This window comes from Centroberyx affinis, unplaced genomic scaffold (genome assembly GCF_046629955.1).
Source record: "Centroberyx affinis isolate AG114_WGS23_722 - 3 ecotype Tasmania unplaced genomic scaffold, CSIRO-AGI_Caff_v1 ptg005130l_1, whole genome shotgun sequence".
NCBI classification, from domain to species: Eukaryota; Metazoa; Chordata; class Actinopteri; order Beryciformes; family Berycidae; genus Centroberyx; species Centroberyx affinis.
The window spans coordinates 119,957-137,102 of NW_027282544.1; the positions used below are offsets into that span (position 1 = coordinate 119,957).

The following is a 17,146-nucleotide window of genomic DNA, read 5'->3' on the forward strand; positions in this document are numbered from 1 at the left end:
AAAAAAAAAAAAAACATTCATCACATTCACATTCATCATGATCATAAAAAATATTCATTCAAAAGCACTGAGCTATTAATCTTTCATCATATATTTACAGCTTGTTTTCTATTTATATCAAACAATTTCATTATTGTGTAAAAATAAATTATTTTATTTTGAAAATAAATGACCGGAAGTAGCTGTACTCGTCAGCTCGAACGCCAGACACCACTTCCTGTGTCGCCACCTTCTTTGTCTCCGGCCCAAGATTTCGACACGAAGGATTGTTATCTATTTATTTCCCTATAATTTTGAGGATATATTTACACATATATCCATATTTTTCTGCTATTGAATGACAGTCGACTCTGAAATATTTATGCCTAAAAGCAAAGCGCCAAAAATGGATGACCTGGACTACAGTAAGTGGGCCTATTGCATTGCTAACAAGCTATTTGCATAAGCTATCGCTAGCAGACGTTAGCTAGCTATGTCGCTAGTTCATCAGCTTTTTGCTGAAATATGACAGTCAGTTCATTGAATATGTGAAATGAAACTGATTAATATAACTGATTTTGCTGTTTTCTCCAACAAGGATTACTAGCTGTAACCCACAAGCACCTATCTCGTTTCTTAAAGTAACGTTATCGCTAACTTAGCCTGACGCCAACTAAACATCGATTGTTTTCAGTGTGTACTGAGCTACGGCTAACGTCATGATGCTAACACTGTTGGACACTTCACGCTCTGCCTGACCAACTACATAAAAGCTTGTAAAAAAAATACGCTTTGCTTATTGTGTTGGAGGCGTCCACCTCCTTTATTAAGACAGTATACATTGATCTCTTTGAAGCTAACGTATAGCAAATCATCCATCACAGACTGTGTGGGCGTGGTTGGTGTTGAAGTGCAGCTGGTATTTTGCATAGTAAACAGTCGTCTGGGATATTGGTATTGCAGGCAGAGTGCTAACATGTTACACTGCGGCTCACAAGCTACACACTGTGAGCCATACATGTAGTTAGTCCGCCTAACTTTTGATACATCATCTCTAGTTACATGCGGTAAATCTCTATGGTTGACCGGTAAAGTCGTGTTGAAAGGAATAGCGTTTGCTAAAGGCGTCCAGCATTTCATCCTGAGGTGAGAAATTGTCATAAAATATGCATACCTCATACCTGAACAGCAGGTAATTTATAGTTACCTGTGTGTTCTCGCCAACTGCTGTTAAGTTTGTCCACTTTATTGCTATCACATTGGCCGTTTATATTCAATTGCTCCGTGTGTTGATTGTTTTTTTTGCTCTGGTCGGCATCCTAAAAAGTAGGGCCGCACAATTATTGGAATCAGTGAAATATTCATTACTGCAATTTCTGAATAACAAGGCTGCATTTTTTAATCAGAGGAAATTGTGTTTCAGATGGGCCCTAAACAAAGTATTCTGGTTGTCTGCAGAATCTCTGGCCTACAAATAAAGTTTAATTTTATTCAAACTAAGAAAATTACACACACAATCACAACGGTTGTCAAATACACTGCACTATTGCACATTTACATAAAAATACATTTCCGAACTATCTCCAACCACCTCCAATATATATCTCAGAAATTCAGTATTTCAGGGAATATTTCAGAGTAAAATCCCTGCAGCCAAAGTTTCGGGCTGTTTGACATAAGTTTGTTTTTCTCCCTTGGCGCCTCATGTTTTGGAGTAGCTTTGTTGCCTTTCTCCCTGCGTCTCTGTTGAGTCCATAAAGTTTTTATCCTCTTTAACTGGACTGTATCATAACTCAATCAATGGGCTGTGTGAATGCTCTGGTACATCTTGTTGCAATAACATATCATCAACCGAACCGGCTGACGCACTATGTTTCCATTTGACCACACACACAACAATGTTTGGAATTGTTGAATGCCATTGATTTATATGAGTAGTCATTGTTGTGAAGGAAGAGGCTTTTGTCTGTACAAAATAGGAAGCACAAAGCACTTGGGGAGAACACTTGAACACGCTCACCCCATTTCTTTCCACTGCATATTTTACATATTCACCCTAGTTAACTTGAATCATTGCCTTTACTATCCCACTTCCCCTCTTCCTTTCCATTATTAAATATCAGTCACAGGAATTGGTCATAAATTCCAAGAACAATACAAGTCTTAAAATAGTTGTATTTAACGGGTATTTACAGTTACTAATACAGATGACTTGTTCTGTGAATTCTTTGGGTTGTTTGGGTGTTACTTGTTACTTAATTTGTTGCATCTGAAGTAGCAACAGTAATGATGTTATTCTTCTACTCTTCCTGTCCAGTCCCAGTAGACCTGAGCCCAGAGGAGCGCTCTGAGCTGGAGGACATCCGTAGGAGGAAGGGCGCCCTGCTGCAGGAGATCCAGAGGCTCCGAGAGGAGTTACGAGAGGCCATTTTAGAGGTGGAGGGATTGGAGACCAGCACAGAGGGCAGGTGAGAACAAAATACACAGTAACTACTGTAGCCTATATTCACACCACTTATCCAGCCAAAGTCTATTAAATTAAGACTTTGGCTTAAATTAAAGGCATATTAAATTAAAACTATATTTGGCCTAGATTAAACAATTGGTTGTACCATAGCCCTCATACTCCTTTTAAATCGTGGGGAAAATTATATAGTATAATAGAGCAATACTTAGATATAGCAATACCCCATGCTAGTGTATTATCACATATAGGTATTGTGATATTTTTTAATATTTCAGTGTTATTAATGGAAGACCTTATAATGATGATCTGTGAAATTATCTTCTTAATAATGATCATTGAAAGTCTGAAAGGCCTTGAATTTCTGCTAGTAATTTGTTCATTGCTTTTAACTTCTAAGCACAGCTGTTTTCCATTTTATTGCCCAAAGGGATATTATTTCAGCTTTGGACTATAGTCAAATAAGTTGAACGATAACCTGCAGTGTGCCTCAGTGTCAAATTGCTCTACTTGCATTGCACATATTGCAGGATACTAGGATCCAATATTATCATCTCAAGTGACCCAAGTGCTGTGAAAATATTATACCAGGAGAGATCTGCAATTCTACTCTTTCCTCTTTAACTACCAAGCTATTAGCATTATTGATGGAGAGAGACATGATTTGAATGCTGCAAGATTCATTCATTCTCACTCTCCAGACTTTTCTTTTCTTCTACAGTAAAACTCTACAGAAAAGTAGGCATGTGGCAATGGGAAGGAAGAAATTCAACATGGATCCTAAAAAGGTAACATCCTTTAATGGTTGATTAGATCTTTCTCATGCTTTTTTAGTTGTGTGGTGACTGACTCTTTTCCCTCTCTGTAGGGCATAGTGTTTCTAGTGGAGAACGAGTTGCTCAGACACACCCCAGAGGACATTGCTCAGTTCCTCTACAAAGGAGAGGGCCTCAACAAGACCGCTATAGGAGATTACCTTGGAGAAAGGTGCCGGGTCTCTTGTAATATTTTTCTCCCCTCTTTCTCCTTACACTTTGGCCTTTTGTAACCATTCTCTCTCTGTTGCTGTGCTGCAGGGATGACTTCAACATCAAAGTTCTTCAGGCTTTCGTCGACCTCCATGAGTTCACTGATCTCAACCTTGTCCAGGCCCTCAGGTAAACTGCGTCCATGTTACGTTTTCCTGTTCTGCACCAAATGTCCTGTGGCATCCTGGTGTTCTCTGTGAAACAAACCTCTTGTCTAGTAGTGACTATTGCTCTGTTTGCTGTGTGTCTCTAGTTTGCATTAATTTCAGAGTTTGTTCTCTCTGACTTGACATAAACCCCTGACTTGTACCTGTCACCTGCAGACAATTCCTATGGAGTTTCCGTTTGCCTGGTGAAGCCCAGAAGATAGACAGAATGATGGAGGCCTTTGCTCAAAGATACTGCCACTGCAACCCCGGCGTCTTCCAGAGCACTGGTATACACACACACACACACACACACTCTGCATTTCATGTGCCTATCATTGTGCAGAACACAACTCACCGCTGCTGTGTTCTGTTGCATTTCTCCCCTGTTCCCAGACACGTGTTATGTGCTGTCATTTGCCATCATTATGTTGAACACCAGCCTCCATAACCCCAATGTGAGGGACAAGCCTGGAGTGGACCGCTTCATCTCAATGAACAGAGGCATCAACGAGGGAGGAGACCTGCCAGAGGACCTGCTTAGAGTATGGGGAGGGTCACACTGTTGTTCTCTATAGATGGCTAAATTAGGATGTTCTGGGGAAAGAGTCACAGTGGGGCAGTTAAAGCCACCCTAGTAATAAGAATAGGTGGTTGAGACTTTTCGTAAGCTCATTCTTTTATCGCATCCTTCCAGAATCTCTATGAAAGCATTAAAAACGAGCCCTTCAAGATCCCAGAGGATGATGGCAATGACCTGACACACACCTTCTTCAACCCTGACAGAGAGGGCTGGCTTCTCAAACTGGGTGAGTTGACGCCAGCGAGGCTTTGTGATTTTGTGGGGAACACTGCTACTGACACGTATGTTAGTGTTGCAGATGTAAGGAGTTTATACTGACCTGTTGTTAATGATGAATGTGATACATGCTGTGTGCTACTGTTCTCTGTTCTCTCCTAAGGCTTTGTGCTATGATGTACCCTCCTGTCTCTGAGGTTTACAATTAAGACCGCAATACGCTGGCACTTTGCTACTAATTGCGTTGCCAGCATACAGTATCGTGGCATTTGAACATTGCCATAGCATGATGGTGAAGCAGAGACGAGTTCAGCACTCACTTTCTTGCGAAATTTGATTGTTCTCTCTTGCATGGCGGGGCCTATAATCTGTTTGTCACTAATATCATCTCCCTTCCTCTCCTTCCCTCCCTCTCCTTTTCCACTCTCTTTCTCTATCTGTCAATTGTCTCCCTCTAAATCCTCTGGTCCCTGTTGTCTCTGCTTCTCCCCGATTTCCACACTCTACTGCCGCTGCTTGTTTCTCAGGAGGTATGTACTGGCAGAGTTGTTGTAGAAAAGAAGTTGTAGAAAAGTTAGCCACATTGAGCCTAATCAGCTGTAAGAATGTAGATTGTAGAGTACTATCCCTTTAACTTGGACCTCCTCCTCCTCTTATTGGCATGGCTGTATTCTTGTGTTTCAGGGGGACGGGTGAAAACCTGGAAACGGCGATGGTTCATTCTCACAGACAACTGCCTCTATTACTTTGAATACACCACAGTAAGTCTTTTTGCCAGTATGTCAAGTGTGACTGAATTTAACAATCGCACTCCTTGTAGATGCATCAGATGTGTTTACCCACGTTGATACGACTAATACACACAAAATTGAAGCCTTTATTGATGCTGAAACATACAGCTGGTACATAATGTGTTGTCTTTGTGTGTTTCTCTCCTCAGGATAAGGAGCCGAGAGGTATCATCCCCTTGGAGAACCTTAGCATCCGTGAGGTAGAAGACCCAAGGAAACCGGTAAGTTTGCATTCCCACTGAGCATTATACGGACATTATTGTTATTATTAGATTACAAACTCACAACGCAGTGTGTGTGCATTTCCGTTAACAGAACTGCTTTGAGCTGTACATCCCCAACAACCGCGGTCAGCTGATTAAGGCATGTAAGACGGAGGCGGATGGAAGAGTGGTGGAGGGGAACCATATGGTCTACCGCATCTCAGCTCCGACCCCCGAGGAGAAGGACGAGTGGATCCACAGCATTAAGTATGTAGCAGGCAGAGCACGGAAAAGGGAGGGTGATGTGGAAGGAAAATAGGGAGTAAAGTTAGACCAGACTGTTGACAAAAAGTGTCCTCTGATGTTCCTAATTGCTAAGCTTAATATTTATATATATTTCTCACCTTATCAAGAAATATTTCAAGCACTGCGCGCATGTATCTTTGAATAATACACATGCAAGCATTTAGATACATGTGCCTATGTGCATGTATATGTGCCTTTAGTCTTATAATTTTGGGGTGATCCACCTCACTCAGTAGTGTTATTTGTTTTTTTTAACAAATATTCAGTAATCAGACTGGCTCCATACCAAGGCTCTGTTCTTCGGTCTCATTTCTTTATCTGTCCATCTCTCCAGTTCTGCTGTCAGTGTGGATCCCTTCTATGAAATGCTTGCTGCCAGGAAGAAACGTATATCCCTGAAGAAGAAGGAGGAGCAACCATAGATAATTCCCTTCACTCATTTTTCCCTTTTCCTCCTCTGTCCTTCTCATCTCTCATTCCAACATGGGGCAAATGTTTGTTTGTCCCTACTCCTGCCTTCCTGTTCATACATTCTGTTACCCCACCTCCCCCCTTTCCAGCATGTCCTCTCTCTGATGTGAGGACTTTTCCTCTCCTGTCTATAAGACTTTTGAAAGGCACATTCAGAGTGAAGAACTCATCCACTGTGGCTGCCTCTACTACCTTGGTTCTTACACTACTGCTATGATATACACCTGACACACTACAGCCAGAGCACACTATCTGTCCCCTCTTCTCACCACATTCCTCTCCTGTTTGACATATAAGTGAACTGTGAAATTTGTATTATTCAGGGTAGCAAGCGCCTCTAGTACTCTTGAAATATTCTTTCACATTTATAGATGGCATCTCAATGGTCCAGAGAAGTCACCTTACTTCATTGTGCTTCCCCAGGATAAAATGTGAAATCACTATTAATTTGCTTCCAATTGGTGTAGTTAAAAGAGAATTGAGGAATCAATTGAAGTAAAGGATATGAACAAAGCGGCATTTAACTTTAGATTATTGAGATGTGCCTATTGTTTTCTATTGTACTCTTAATGGCTTTGCTACAGGTTAGTATATATACATTGGCATTATAAAAGTCACGCTTGAATACTGTAACCATTCTGTGAGGAAAATGTCACTGTTCATTGCTGTTTCTATTTACAAACGGTTTATATAGCCTAGTTACTGTCGGTCTTAATTCAAATACGGTCTGCTCTCAAGGCAAATTTTGGTTGCCATATTTGCAAAATTAGTGAACACAGTGATAAGCAGCTTCTCTTTGGAGATAGCTGCTTGTGTTGGCTTACTGAGACAGGATATATTTCTTAGTAACATGTATGAGCAATAGTGGAGTAGGGTACCATGGTACTAAATAATCAGTGGCTTGTTATAATGCCTTTATAACACTAAATTGAGCCATGAGTTATCCTCATGTCCTCTCAGACTCAATGTTATGGCATGCCACAAATGATTTTCTTCTTGCTCAAGACGAACACTGCTAGGTGAACACCGACATCTTTCTCACTAGTAATAACTCTCTTTCAGACATTTAACTGTTAAACCCAGGTCTATACGCTATAGTGAGTTTCAAGAAATTACAACGGCAGCTTATTATAATGTATACTTTTTTGTAAATAGATGTTAGCATATTTGTTTACAACACACATAGAAATGATTTAATTTATTCTTTATTTTTTGTTAAAATCAGGTTTTTGTACAAGCTACTGTAGGACTGCATGTTGATGAATCAAGGCATCTGTCAAAGGTACTCATGGACCATGGATTCATGCTAGTATTGGGTGCATTGATTTGAGAAGTGTTAGTGTTCCCTGTTGACTGAAAAACTGTCAGTTTCATGACTGAGCAGTTGAGGTGGAAGTTAATCTTATCCATAAAGTTAATTATCCTATTCAATTTCATTTACTTCTAGAGAATGAGAAGATGTTTTGTCAATGGCTCGGAGAAGTTTTGGAGGCTGATTTCACCCTGATATAACCCAGTTGGTGCTGGAGGGAATCAGACTTAGAAAGCACAAGCAGTGAGCGGTTTCAGTCTGTTGAAGTAGCATCCTCTTTGTTTCCTTGACCGCTCAATGTCCACAAGAAGTAAAAAGAAGCTGATCATAATAGGTGAATTAGAAACCTTTCATCATATACTACAACTAAAAAGCCAGGAGATTTCACTTGGTGATTAAATTGAAATGACAACAAAACAAGGAACACTAATAAATCTTTCATTCATTATGTAATAGTTAAATTATTCAAATGTAATGAATCAGTAACAATGTTAGATTTGTGTCTAATGATACATTTGCCTGACTTGCCCCATAGATATTTAATTATTTGCAATAGTTTGATTATAAAATTGACATTTTTAGATGTTAGGAAAGACTGCAGCGCTACAATAATTGTCTACTGCACTTTATCAATTTTAGCATTTTGGAGATCTTTCAAATGCTGTTATTTTGACTGACTATACTCACACTATTTAGCACCCTCTATTGGTGATCAAACAACACTACAGCATCTTCAAGGGGTGCACCATGAACTGTCAACAACAATGATTAAGTATTCTGACCAACATGATGTATTTGTTAAGCTTCATGTGCGCCCCTGATGAAGAACATTTTGCATGAAGGTGAATGGGGTCTTTTCTCTGTGATCACAAACTGTGGAGGCAAGCCTTGTGTTTGTGTTTTTAGGACGTAGCATCTGATTGGTCCTTGAACTACAGATCCAGGATTGCCTTTTTACTCTTCCCATTGCTTTCCAAAAGCATCAATCTAACAAAGTCCTAACTTTATATATTACTGTAGTTGTGAGCAACTGCTCAAACACTGCTTCCGCACGTCACATGGACTCTGTAGGCTTACACTCTCTGGGTATTCTTGAAGTGCAAAGTTGCCAAAAAATTGTTGGGACATCAAATGTTTTCACTCAACAAAACGTGACCACTGAAATGATCAGACACAGGACTGAAACTGGGCCTATATTTCTGATTCCATGACCCCACGACCACCTCTTTCAGAAAATGTGTTTATTTTGTATTTATTTATTTTTATTTACTGCGAGGTGAAGATGGATAGATCATCTGTAAATGTAGCAAAACAGAAACCACGGTACATTGGTGCCAGTAAACTACTGTGTAACAATAAAAAGTGAACCGAGATGATGGATTGGTGTATGTGTTTTTTATTCATCAAACTGGTTCAGAGAATTTGCCTACTTTTACACTAGGTTGTGGTTCTGTCTCTTTTAGCAGTGAGATAAAGTTGTTGACTTCAGTTCATTGATACAATATCTTTCTATATCTTTGTAGGTGCTGCTGTTATTTCAGCGATCCTTTAAGTCCTTTGGAGATTGTTAATTGTGGAAGGTTTTTCAAGGTGCTGCAGGTGTCACTGTGTCTCTGTGTTTGGTTCGGTTTGACTTAAGGAAGTCTGATGGGAATAGACTAATCACTGGATCCTCTCTGTGGCAGCCTGCACAGCAGTGAGCCAGAAAAGCTATTTGGGGCCAACTGGCTGTAGAAGATGTGAATGCATGTCTGACTGGGATTTAAATCAGGACAGGGATTTAAGATGCTTGCTCACCTGTATCAGGTTTGTGTTCAAAGCCCATAGAGAATGAAAAACTAGGACATGGATCTTAACACATTTTTGTTTATTTAGTGTCAAAATACTGTTCAAAGAATAACTTCAAGAAACAATGGCAGACAAAGTTTTAACCTGGCTAATGTAATACAATATTTCAAAGGTTTATGTACAAGAATAAATATACAGTCAAGGCCAGATCATTTAAGCAATCACAAAGCTACAAAACAAATACTCCATTACAAGAAATGTATAACAAATAGTACATACTGTGTTATGCCATATTTCAAAATGATAACATCTAATGGATTGTAAAAGAAATGTGAGAAATGTTATGAACAAAACAAACAAAATGCTTTTGAATGCATTTTAGAGGATATAAAAGTTGTGAAAAGGAGTCCATGTAATCATTGTAAAAGCAGCAGAATCTTTAAAATTGTGTAACCTAAGTGATTCCTGTCAAGCAATTATCATGGTCAGGCTCTCCATCAAGTCTCATGAAATATAATGAATGGCATTATATCAATAAAACATGATCAATCTATGATACACAGGTTAATAAAAAATATAAAACGGGCAAAACAAATTAATTCTAGTTTCTTTGGTAAATTAGCTGTATCTTCCATGGAAACCTCCTTAAAAGAGAATCCAGAGCACAAATTGATCCCCCAGCACACTTCTCAGTGTCTCTTCCCTCATTCAAAACTAACAACATAAGTCACTTCACCACGCAGACAAGAGAACCATGAGGCCTGCTAATGTCATTATAAGGGACCCTACAATATCTAGTCTTATTAACAATATGACAATATGTCACATACAGTATATTACTCGCTTGTGCGTTTAAAATAAAACACTAAGTCATCATTACATTGGATAGTGGCTCACAACTAAGGCCCAAGAACACTAAGTTCCTACACAGTATCTGTAAATACAGATTAATCATGTAATAAAAACACTTTAATTTTGTTTTTAAGAAAAAGTCACTGGTTGAGTTAAAAGGAAGGCATTGATTCAGAATTCAGAAGAAAGTCAGTGAGACTTGTGTTTTATCCTTCAGTTCCCTTCACTTTCTGTCGCTGCTGTTTGATGATGAACTGTCTCAGTGAGTTCCAGGATTTCTCCAAGGCGTCTCCACGGCGTTCACCGGCGGTTACCCTCAGTGACAGGGATCAAAGGGGTATTTTGTGACGCCTCCGTGCAGCTCCACCTCCGTCTCGGACCAAGCAATGACATCACCGCTGAGGTGGCTGCCGCAGGAGGCCAAGCTGTAGATGTCACTGGCGCTCAGGACGTGTGACCACATGTGCAGGTCCGAGATCTCACCCACGAATGACTGAGTTGCATCAAAGCGACCTCCCAGAGTGTCCTGAGGAGAGAAGAGGTACAGTTAAAATCTAACTTTTAGCACCGTTCTCATGGCTTTTTTTCATAAACTTGCAGCACATACGGGAGACATGAGAATAGTCAGCATTTCAGCTCAACGTGTTTGAGAAATAAGTATGTAAAACAGAATCAGTTAAATGGTACCTGAACTGTGGCGTTTAGATCAGATACACATGTAGGTTTAGAAACTTCCCACCACACTGATTTTTGCAATAATTAAATTATATGAAGAAGCCTATTGCAGAATAACACCGAACTCCCTCACAGGTCTCAACTCAGGCTGTAAAGGTTTATGTCTGTATCTACGGAGAATGGCTCTCTCAGTCTTTACCTGCTCCTGTCCGAGGATGAAGACCCCTCCAGGTCTGATGGGGTGCCAGGCTGACAGGTTCTCCCCGGACCCCCTCTGCACCCCGTCCTGGAAGACCTCCCACTGACCGTCCCGCGTCGACCACGTCACACACACATGGTGCCACTTCCCATCGCTCAGAGACAGGGGCAGCGTCACCGCCTGGGGACGGGATGGTCAAGATGGTGAGGCACTACAGTAAACATGTCCTGTGATAATACAGTTCAGTGCAGAAGTTATGAACATAGAGTTTGTTAATGAACAGTATGTCCGTCCCTGTGGCTGCTGCTGTCCATTCAACTCACCAACCAGTCAGAAACAAAAGATAGCACCCAGGTCAACTTTTCAGAAATCAAGAGCACTCAATCATTTTACGCAGATTGGAGTTTTAGTAAGATGTTTCACAGAGGTTCACAGAATTTCAGAGCACAAGTTAGCTAACTGGCAAACTTGAATGGCAAAGAAGGAACACTACAAAAAAAAAATACAAAACAAGGGACACTAATATTACCCTTCATGACCATAGCATTCATGATCGTCTAGGGTCAGTAGCTACCTAAATAGCTGCAGTTTGAACTTGGAAGGTCAGCTAGGCCAGTGACTCTCAACATTTTCCATATTAAGGACCCCTAATTTCGTACACATTAGGGCCACAGACCCCCATCTGAGAATATTTTTTATTGTTAGATATGATTTTGTCAGAATTCCATCCACCCTCTGGAACCCCATCAAGGACCCTTGGTGGTCCCTGGACCCCATGTTGAGAACCACTGAGCTAGGCTAACTAGCTAAACTTAATAACTTAATATGACTTGACTGCATTTTTTCAGTTCATTGCAAGAGTTTTAGGCTTCATAATATTAGCTACCTCCTCTCTTACCCTTTACTTTTTTCACTGAGTTTCAGTCTAATGTAACTTAGCCAGAAAAACTGCCCATTAAAGTTTGTCTCAGCTGATGAGATATTTCTGCCAGAGCAGCTCTGCCTCAGAGAAATGTTTGTGTAAGGGTGTAACTAAAATTTTCTCATTTTACACACACTGTATTTAGGAGGCGCAGAGAGCAGCTGAAACCCTGGAGCAAGTATCTAAAGGTTCAGTGTCTTGCTCAAGATCACTTCAAGAGCGATCTGTCAACAACTGCCTTGCCAAGGCAGTAGTTATATACTGAGCAATGAATTAGCTCAAAGGCCTTAAGTCAACAGGTTCTGTCGTACCACTGTCCCCTCCTATAAATTCATCCGTCTTAATGATGTGACATCTTAGAAGTTAAGAAGCAGCTTAGACAGCAGGTGGAGGCAGAGTCTTGGCTCAAAACACTGTCGCCACATACAGAGTTTAACTCAGAGGAGCTCTACAGGCTCAGTTTTCCTCTCTCACCTTGTCGTCTATCAGCAGCTCCATGGGGTTGTTGCCCCACTCAATGAGCACCAGTTCGTTGGCCTGTCCAGGTACAGAGTAGGAGAAGGGCGTCCCCAGGCCGGGCCCCACACCAGCCTTGATCCACAGACACAAGGTCAGAGCGAAGATCTCATGAAGCAGGGTCTTCTTCACTCGCCCGTACATGTAGTTGGTTCTCATGGGGAAGCCAATCTGGAAGGCATCAGGACTTTTGGTTTTCTTCCTGCTGGAACCTGTTAATGAAGAACACCATCATTACTGTCTTGAATAGGGGATATACACAACTCATTATCAGCTATTAATAGTGACTGCATGCTATAATGTGGCTAGCAGGGTTGGGGTCAATACATGAATTAACCAATTCAACTGAGGACTTTGAATTGGAATTTCAGGAAGTTGAAATGAAATTCTGTAAAACATGTTTTTTGTCACATATCTGAGATTACACCTAGTGTATATTGTCAATATCATAAAATGTTAAAGAGACCTTTCAGGTGGTATTTGATGTATAATGTTATTGTAATACATACATTATGATTAAATGTATTTGATTTGTTTAACTGTCTTTTATTTGATTCATAATGTTTGATTTATAATGTTTAGTCAAGACAACCTCTCTTAGAAGTGGAATTTCATGAAATTTAATGGAATTAAATTCTGTTTCCTGTCAGCTGGGTGCAATTCTAATTCCAATTCCAACTCCAGGAATTGAATTGGAATTTACCATGCATTCTCAGTTCAATTCATGAATGTCTCTGACCCTGGTGGCTGGAGTGGCTGTGTACCTGTGAGGTGCAGCTGACTCAGCATTGTTTCCAGTTTATTTGCGTGAAACCCTGAGCGGGACCCCGGCGCTCTGTATCCCGTGCGTGGCAAGTAACCATGAGTATCTGCTTCGTTACTGTGGCGATCATCATCATGATGGCCGTCATCATGGTCGTCATGGTCGCCATCGGCGTCATGGTGGTCATCATCATCATCAGTGCGGCTGTCATCGTGACGGTCGTTGTCTTGGTGGCTGTCATCGTGTCCGTCTTCATGGCGGTCGTTGTGGTGATCATCGTCATGGTGGTCTCCGTCATCATGGTGACTGCTGTCATCGTCGTGGTGATCTGGGCTGCTGAGGGCCGCAGTGCGGTGCTGCAGCTGCTGCTCCAGAGCGCCGATCTTCCTCTGGAGCAGCTCTTTCAGAGAGCTGGAGTATGTAGTAGATGTGTTCCTCTTCTGCAGAAATAACACCATACCTTGTTATGGAAATTTACATCTTTTCTATCAGGTCAGAGTGAAAAATGCATTTGTTAAAAATATGTTTCTTAATCCCTGTGGTTCCTACTTAATACAGAGAGGACACAGCTGATGTTTGGTATGGACACACACTTGAACCTCAAGCTCAAGGAGTCATGTGCTGGTTTGACACTCACAAGTCTTAGAGAGCATTTTGTGTGCTTTACTTCGTGTCATTGCCCTGCTAATGATGCGATTAACAATGTTGTGTTGTTGAATGTAATAGTCAATTATGCTTTGAGGCTCTGTGGGGCATCTACCCTATTTTGTCTGCTGCTGTCACATTCATTGTGTATGTGTCTTCCTGTATCTGCCTCTGTCTCTCTCCCTGCCAGGTAATCCAGGCTTTGTCCCGCTGCATGCCCTGATTACCAGTCTGTCAAGGGAGATCATGATAATTGACACTGATCTTAGACCTGTGCCCCCCCACAGCCCCTGACATCTGTCTGTGATCACGATCCAAGAAAGAGAGCGCATAGAAGATTGATTAATAGAGACATTATGGATGAATGTGCCAACAGACAGATAGAAACAGGGATTAACTGAGGAACCGAATAAATTAAGAGAAAGCAAGACTCACTCTAAGACAACCAAATTTACAACAAATCCAAATGTGCCCAATCCACTGTGACCTTGTGCTACATCCCTGTCTTTACCAGATCAGACAGTGACGTCCATCTCTGATTCGGCTGCTACCCACTTAGTCAATCAATCAGGCAGCTTCCTTGCCAATGTAATAGCTTTATGTGACTAAGTAATTCATTATTCCTTTGTCTTCAGTGCGTAGTGTACATACTATTTTGGGACTTGTGTTGATTATTCAATTAACAATCCTCTGACGACAGCATAACTGCATCCAGGCCTCCGTCTCTCTACCTCTCCCTCATTTCTCAGCTATAGTTCATATATTTTGAACTCATTTTTTTCATTTTTATCCATATCGCTTTTTCTTTTTTTCCCCATAGTTGTGTTCTACAGTTCTCTTTATTTGCGAGTACAAAGTTAAACAAAGTTTACTCCTCTCGCTGCTCACCTGCAAGTTGTCCAGCCTCTCCTTCAGTGCCTGTAGCATCCTCTCCATCTGCTCCGGTGATGATGTTATGTCCCCTAGTGTCATGTGTTTATCCTTCCCTTGGTTGTTGTTGCTATGCCCTCCGTCTGACCGGTGCCCCCCCATGGAGGGGTAGTGTGGCGAGTCCGGTATGAGGTTGCCGTTTCCATGGTGACCCGGCTGGTTGCTATAGTGCCCGCTGTCAGTGTACGTGTGAGGACTGCCTGCCCCTCCTTGGTGGGGGTGTGAAGCCGTGCCGTGGTGCTCGTCGTGAGCCGTCACGCCCCGTCCGAAGCCCTCGCACAGGGTGAGCTTGGCCGTCAGCTCCCGGATGGTCTCCCTCTGGTCCAGGATGGTCTCCTTCTGCTGGACAAGGCTCTCCCTGAGGTGGAGGATGGTGGCTTTGGCTTCCTCTGTCGCCCCCCACCAGCCGGTAGGAGGCCCCCCTAGTGTGCTTTGATGCCCTGGTCCGCTGGGCCCCGACCCCCCCATGCCAGGCCCCGCAGGTGGGAAGCAGGCGGGGTCTGCGTCCACTGGAATAGGGGTGCACACAAAGCGGGGGTGGGCTCCATAGTCATAGTCCGACCCTGAACTAGCAGAGGCAGGGCAGAGGAGTGAAAGTATGGAGAGCACAATAAGGATAAGGGAGGTGAACAGGTGTAGAGACTGAGAGTTCCTCATGCTTCCTATCTACAATTGGCTTCACTTCAAGATGTGTGATGCCACTTGAAGTAAAGGTTACGTTGATGTTTTTGTTGCTGTAACGGTGGCATCGGAGAGCAAGAGAACAAAGAAGACTGGCAACAATATTTCCATCCACTTAGTATTCACAGATCTGTAAGGAATTAATTGAAATTACAGTTTTCTGGTCAAAATTGTATCCTCCTTGGTTGTGTGAGAGAATTGTTATTGTTATCCTGGATGTCGTCTTGTGTGTTGCTGGAGAATGGAATAACCCTGTAAAACAAAACATCAGAGGTTAGATCATGGTGTTTTAGCAGCATCTATTAGCAGTAATCTGAGAATAAATGTGCTTGTTGCTGCTTGTGGTTTAGGCTATGATAGACTGCCCATTCTCTTTAAAACAAAAACAAACAAAAAAACAAGGTTTCTGAGGAAAGACACCTTTAGTCTGGTCTGACAAACATGAAGTCTCTCAGGTTCTTAGCAGGACCTGATGGTGGATTAACGCCGCCTCAGCACAATGTCTCTGGCCCCAGTTAGCTGCTCCTGTCTGCCCACTAACCTTACATGGCATGTGCCAAAGCAACAAGGAAGCCCTCCACTCAAGGATTAGTCACAAGTCAGAGGTGTGACACCCTGACCAGCACAAGGCTCCTATATAAGTGATATGTGGGCCACATTTTCATTGGTACCTTACATGGGAGTCGCTGGGACAGCTCTGATTTTGTGAACCCCACAGTGAGCCACAGTCTATTTGCTGTTAAACAAGAGTTTTATAGCAGCACAGACTAGTAGAGGAGGCAGTAGATCTGTGTATTTCTTCTCAAAGGCCAATTCATTAATTGGATTTGGGTGTTAGTGAAGGGATTGCCCTGGTAGACGATGAAAACACAGAGGATTGTTGTATACAGCAGATGGAACCAACACAGAAGAGAGTTCTGTTAAGCTCAAATGTATTTCTAGATAAGGTTTGTGGATGCATACTGCATAATAATACTGTTTTATTATTTTCAAAAACAGTAGGACTGGACATCCCGGTGGCTTAGTGGTCCAAGACGAACACCATGTAAACGCCCTGGGTTCGAATTTGGCCTTCATTGCATGTCATCCCAATCTTTCCTGTCTGTCTCTACTTTGATCTGTCTAATAAAGGGGAAAATAATAATAATAATAAAAACAGCAGGACTACCATAAAACTTTCTCTTTTTGTGGTTCCATGTTATATACTTTATACTATGTGTCTTTATCATAGAGAGTTGGTCATGTAAGACTAGGTCTGTGACAAGACATCTTTGAGCACTGTAACACGTTCTTTATTATTTCAAGTGGCACGTGATGTGAGCTAAACCTCACGCACCACCTGTGGCTTCTATAGTGGCCAGCCTCTTCCATGGGGTTTGCGTGCACATGTGTGTCTGTGTGTGTGTGTGTGTGTGTGCACGCGCATATGGTATGTGCCATGTGCTTGGGTAAACTTTTTGCTTGACAGTTGATACATGATTCACTGTAACTGATCAACAATCCCTTGTTTTGTAAACTTCTTTTTGTAACACTCTCCTTCCCAATCCCAAGGGTTTTCCTCAGCTTGGGAAACAGCCTGATTGTAAAGGGGTAGCTTGTCTCTGTCATTCCTGCTGATCCCTGTGATTCACGGGGCTTAGAAGAGAGACAGATGGTCGAGGTATAGAACCATGTCA

At 41.8% G+C, this 17,146-nt stretch overlaps 2 protein-coding genes across 3 annotated transcripts; one reads left to right on the forward strand and one right to left on the reverse strand.

The window, feature by feature from the left end:
- Window positions 1-230: 230 nt before the first annotated feature.
- On the forward strand, window positions 231-8,867 carry LOC139666790 (cytohesin-2). 2 transcript variants are annotated; one of them, XM_071546109.1, is made up of 13 exons: window positions 231-404; window positions 2,297-2,447; window positions 3,165-3,231; window positions 3,312-3,430; window positions 3,520-3,600; window positions 3,795-3,907; window positions 4,014-4,162; window positions 4,315-4,426; window positions 4,944-4,946; window positions 5,101-5,177; window positions 5,357-5,428; window positions 5,523-5,677; window positions 6,051-8,867. In XM_071546109.1, exons 1-13 carry the CDS (start codon window positions 338-340, stop codon window positions 6,136-6,138), a joined length of 1,254 nt encoding a protein of 417 aa, XP_071402210.1. In that variant the 5' UTR covers window positions 231-337; the 3' UTR covers window positions 6,139-8,867. The 2 variants fall into 2 exon arrangements, with proteins under 2 accessions (XP_071402210.1, XP_071402209.1); XM_071546108.1 differs by lacking the exon at window positions 4,944-4,946.
- Window positions 8,868-10,455: 1,588 nt separating this feature from the next.
- Window positions 10,456-15,446, reverse strand: LOC139666789 (neuronal pentraxin-2-like). Its single transcript, XM_071546107.1, has 5 exons — window positions 14,748-15,446; window positions 13,216-13,654; window positions 12,410-12,663; window positions 11,014-11,193; window positions 10,456-10,665 (listed from the first exon to the last, which is right to left on the reverse strand). Exons 1-5 carry the CDS (start codon window positions 15,444-15,446, stop codon window positions 10,456-10,458), a joined length of 1,782 nt encoding a protein of 593 aa, XP_071402208.1.
- Window positions 15,447-17,146: the final 1,700 nt, after the last annotated feature.